The following is a 4,684-nucleotide window of genomic DNA, read 5'->3' as shown; positions in this document are numbered from 1 at the left end:
GCTGAGTTCATATGTATCTTATTTTTGTATTTTTTCAGGAGCTAACATGGAGTATGAGTTTTTCCAGTTTATTAATGCCAGATTCCTCCTTATAAAAGGAAATTGAATTGATAAAACTTTGAAGCTGAAGAAAACAGGAACATTTTGTCTGGTAAACTATATTATTGTTGTAATTGCAGGAAAGATTAAGGGAACCATCATAAAACAAATCATTCAATGTAGTAATTCCAGCTTTGTACCAATTCTTAAAACCACTGTCTGTATATGATGAGGAAAGAAGGGATTGTTAACAATCGGAGCGCATAATTAGTATCTACATGTCATATGACAAGCTGCTTTTGCAGTATTCCAATTATTTCATGGTGTTCGTGACAATGAAATGATCCTTTATGCTGTTTTTAATGGCACCCATGTTAGTATAGTATTGAGTCTTGAATCCCTCAAAAATACCAAGCTTGTCTCATAGACTAGAGGTAACATAGTAAACGAAAATCCGGAACACTTAAATGACTATGTTATGTTTGGTATGTGAAGGGTGGATGGGTGGGCATATAATGAAAAAGTCTATATAACGCAAATGTCTAGCAATCAAAAGGTTGTGTGTTTAAAACTCATCATGGACAACTTTAGCATTTTAGCTAATTATCAACTTTGCAACTACTTACAACTTTTTAGCTACTTTGCAACTACTTAGCATGTGTTAGCTAACCCTTCCCCTGACTTTTAATATAACTCCTAACCCTAATCTTAATCCTAACCCCTAGCCTAGCTAACGTTGCCACCTAGGTAACGTTAGCCACAACAAATTGGAATTCATAACATATACGTATTGAAAATTTGTAACATATCATACAAATTTCAATCCAAAATGGATAATGGATATCCACAAATTAATACATTCCATACTAAATGTAACATATCATATCAGATTTTTGTTTACTATGTTACATCTACCCCTGAGTCCAGGTTGAAAATACAGTCTTTTCAATAATTGTTTATTTTATTAATGGCAAACCACTCATCCTAACTCGGTGGTGGCTGACATCAAATGTAGGCTACTATTTAGGTCGGATTCTATTTCTTTGGCAAAACTCCCTTACAATCGTATTCCTAACTGATGACAGCACAAGTTAAAGAATGTAGAATTTATTAAATGATTCATTGTCAATCCATCTGCAGTGGGACTTGCATAATGTACCATCAATGTCAGTATCAGTTGGGTATAGGAATATAAAAAAGCTTCAGAAAATTCCCTTTTCATTCCAATAGTACAGAATAACATTTAACAGTTATTTGTACCATGAAGTACCATCACATACTATACACAACAGGATTGGGAATTGTAGCCCTACACATGCTATCCCTGGATCCAACAAAGCAGTAGGATCAAACCTAAAAATGCAGAATACTGTACAACGTTTTAAGGATTCTTTCCAGAAGCAGAACTACTAGATTTCATAACTCAGAGATACAGGATATTTCCGAACTGAACATGTTTACTACTGTACATTTCCCGGAAGAACACAAGTGAAATCAATCAGTAACACAATAAGTGATTCCTATGGAATAATGAATGTCCTCACCAACTCTCGGCTTCTGGCAGTGTCCAGAGGGATAGGGTCTGCGTTTAAGGCACATGTCTGATGCAACCTAAAAATGCTGCTTTGTCACTCAATGGTCTACCGCTACTGGCGTGCTGGTTTGAATCCCCGAGCCGACAAGGTAAAAATATGTCATTCTGCCCTTGAGCAAGCCAATTAATCCTAATTGCTCCAGGGTTGCAGTCAATAATGGCCGATCGCCTGGCTGTGACCCCACTCTCCGAGGATGTCTCGGGGAGTGGGATATGCAAAAAATACATTTCCATTTCACACCTCACACTTGTACAGGTTACCCACTTGTACATACAGTAAAACAGGACTATATGAGCGCCCCCTAATTATTCAGTCATTGGTGCCTGGTTGATAATGACATAGGCGTGGTCCCCATAGAGGTGGTCCTCTCCCTTTTGGATCATGTTTCTTGATTGATGTTGAGTTTATCCATGCCCATGTGGTCTATGTCCAGTCACTTCCTGGTTGTGACCTCACACGGATATGACCCGTATGGGGCGCTCCTGGGCACTCCACTCATCCAGAAGTGGAGTGCTCACCACGGACACACTGCCCTCCTGTCCTACATACAGTCTGGCCAAGCCTGAGCCAGGGGGTACCTCTGGGTTCCGGTACCCCACGGTCCGAGTTGAACCTGGATACTGGGGTGGGATGGGGTTTTGAAGTAGGCCTGGATTGTTTGGTTGACCTGGGTTACGGTACAGGCCTGAGTTGTGCAGAAGAATGGGCTGGTCGTAGCCTCTGCAGGGGAGAGGAGCTGAGTTGAGGGCTGGGCCGAAGGTGGAGGCTGGGGCTGGACCAGTCAGAGCATAGGGGTACTGATGGCACCTGTGGAGAGGACAGAGACAGCGACATTGAGCGTCTCAAGGCAAACTCACAGACACAAACATACAGAAGACACACACACACACAGTCCACACCAGCTGGGTCTCCTTTGGTCACACATTGAAGGGTCCTGGTGGTCCCATTGTTGCAGTGTCTTCTCCTGGGTGTTGTTATTGTTGTTTCTGCCCTTGTGGTCATAGTGAGAGGCCCTGTTCTCCTCCTGCTCCGCTCGCTCTGGCTGGTGCCACAGATCTGTCTCCCTGGCAATGCAAAAAAGCTGTTGTACATCTCAATATCCGTATGAATCCCTATAGTGCAGTACTCAACCACATGGGATAATTTATGGCTCTACATCTTTTATTGCACCTCCTGACATCTTACACGCTTTGTCTCACCTTTCCTGCCTCCTCTTTTCCTCTCCTCTCATCGAGTCTTTCCCTTACCTCTTCTCCTTTCATCTCTTCTGACTCTTCTTCCCATCTCCCCCCCTATAATTTATACTTCTCTTCTCCTCTCCTCCTCTCACCTCTCCTCCTTTTTCCTTTCCTCCTCCTTGACACAGTCGAGCAGACAGCAGGTGATGAAGGCCATGGACATGAGCAGGATGATGGCACAGCTAATGATAGAGGACACCACTGCCACACTGAACCCAAAGTCATCCGACATGGACAACGCTGGGAGAGGGAGGGAAAAAAAACATTTTAAAAATCTATCTATTTAGGAAATCTGACTACAGAAAGTGATGGCTGTATCATATATTTGAATGCCCTTTTCACTGTATTACATTCAGCTAGAATAGACAAGTGGTCTTTCTGTTCTTTAAATGTTCCCAGAATGTTTCATTAGGTTGTGGGAACAGTCTGGTGGGAACATATTTTACTGATTTAAAGGTCCAATACAGACATTTTTATCTCAATTTAAAATAATTTCTGGGTAACAATAAAGTACCTTTTACTGTGATTGTTTTCAATTAAAACGTTTTTTTTTAAAACAGCTAAATCATTACAGTGTTACAAGTACACGGCATATGAAGAGAATGGGAACATAGTTCTATAATTAGACTGAAATCCCCCACAATAACACATATCCCCTGGTGGTACAGAAAGTTAATGATCTGGCTGCAAAGCTAAAGATTGTAGGTTCAATCTCACATGTTCTTTAATCATGTTGCTTTTGAAAACAGCTGTGAAATACGATCTACTGAAGGAGAGGATGTTTTTTGTTTGTCCATATTTACAGTGCCTTCGGGAAGCATCAGACCCCTTGACTTTTTCCACATTTCGCTAAGTTACAGCCTTGTTCTAAAATTGATTAAATAGTATTTTTTTTGTATATTTTTCTACACACAGTAACCCATAAAGACAAACTGAAAACAGGTTTTCAGAAATGAGCCTCGAAATTAAGCTCAGGTGCATCCTGTTTCCATTGATCATCCTTAAGATGTTTCTACAGCTTGATTGGAGTCCATCTGTGGTAAATTCAATTGATTGGACATGATTTGGAAAGGCTCACACCTGTCTATATAAGGTCCCACAGTTGACAGTGCATGTCAGAGCAAAAACCAAGCCAATGATGTTGAAGGAGTTCTCCATAAAGCTCCGAGACAGGATTGTGTCGAGGTACAGATCTGGGGAAGGGTACCAAAAAAAATGTCTGCAGCATTGAAGGTCCCCAAGAACACAGTGGCACCCCAAGACAAAAGGGGTCTGAATACTTTCCGAAGCACTGAATAAATCCAGTCTGAAATACAGAACTTAAACTAACTGTAAAAATAAAACATTTTGTAAAAATGTACTGTCCAGTTGTGCTGACACTCAATATAATGCATGCGATATAATTCCTACTTTAAGACGATTTGAAAAGACGATCTGAAAATTCCTACTCATCTCATCTGAAAAGCAAAAGTGATCCTCATCACTCATAGCCTTGTAAATATGGGCATATAAAGAGTATGGGTGAAGTGATGGTGTAACGGATCTCGTCCTCTTCTGAAGAGGAGTATCGAGAAGGATCGGAGGACCAAAACGCGGCGTGTATCTGAAAGAGGGACCAGTTAATTTAGCTAAAGTTTGAAATAGCGTTAGTAAATCTAAAACGTCTGAGTGTTCCTTTGAATGAATGCTAGTGAGAGAGAGAGAGAGAGAGAGAGAGAGAGAGAGAGAGAGAGAGAGAGAGAGAGAGAGAGAGAGAGAGAGAGAGAGAGAGTTATATTGCTGACTGAGTATTGGGTGTTAGGCAAATTCATA

The 4,684-nt window shown here is 40.9% G+C and overlaps 1 protein-coding gene across 2 annotated transcripts; it reads right to left on the bottom strand.

The window, feature by feature from the left end:
• Positions 1 to 1,130: 1,130 nt before the first annotated feature.
• On the bottom strand, positions 1,131 to 4,456 carry LOC124019426. Of its 2 annotated transcripts, none has more exons than XM_046334764.1 (4): positions 3,953 to 4,456; positions 2,965 to 3,112; positions 2,534 to 2,698; positions 1,131 to 2,441 (listed from the first exon to the last, which is right to left on the bottom strand). In XM_046334764.1, exons 2-4 carry the CDS (start codon positions 3,102 to 3,104, stop codon positions 2,087 to 2,089), a joined length of 660 nt encoding a protein of 219 aa, XP_046190720.1. In that variant the 5' UTR covers positions 3,105 to 3,112; positions 3,953 to 4,456; the 3' UTR covers positions 1,131 to 2,086. The 2 variants fall into 2 exon arrangements, with proteins under 2 accessions (XP_046190720.1, XP_046190721.1); XM_046334765.1 differs by having other exon boundaries at positions 4,283 to 4,456.
• Between the last annotated feature and the right edge of the window lie 228 nt (positions 4,457 to 4,684).

Source organism: Oncorhynchus gorbuscha, unplaced genomic scaffold (assembly GCF_021184085.1).
Source record: "Oncorhynchus gorbuscha isolate QuinsamMale2020 ecotype Even-year unplaced genomic scaffold, OgorEven_v1.0 Un_scaffold_918, whole genome shotgun sequence".
NCBI classification, from domain to species: Eukaryota; Metazoa; Chordata; class Actinopteri; order Salmoniformes; family Salmonidae; genus Oncorhynchus; species Oncorhynchus gorbuscha.
The sequence above is the reverse complement of the archived record's forward strand: the minus strand, read 5'-3'. Positions and strand labels throughout refer to the sequence as shown.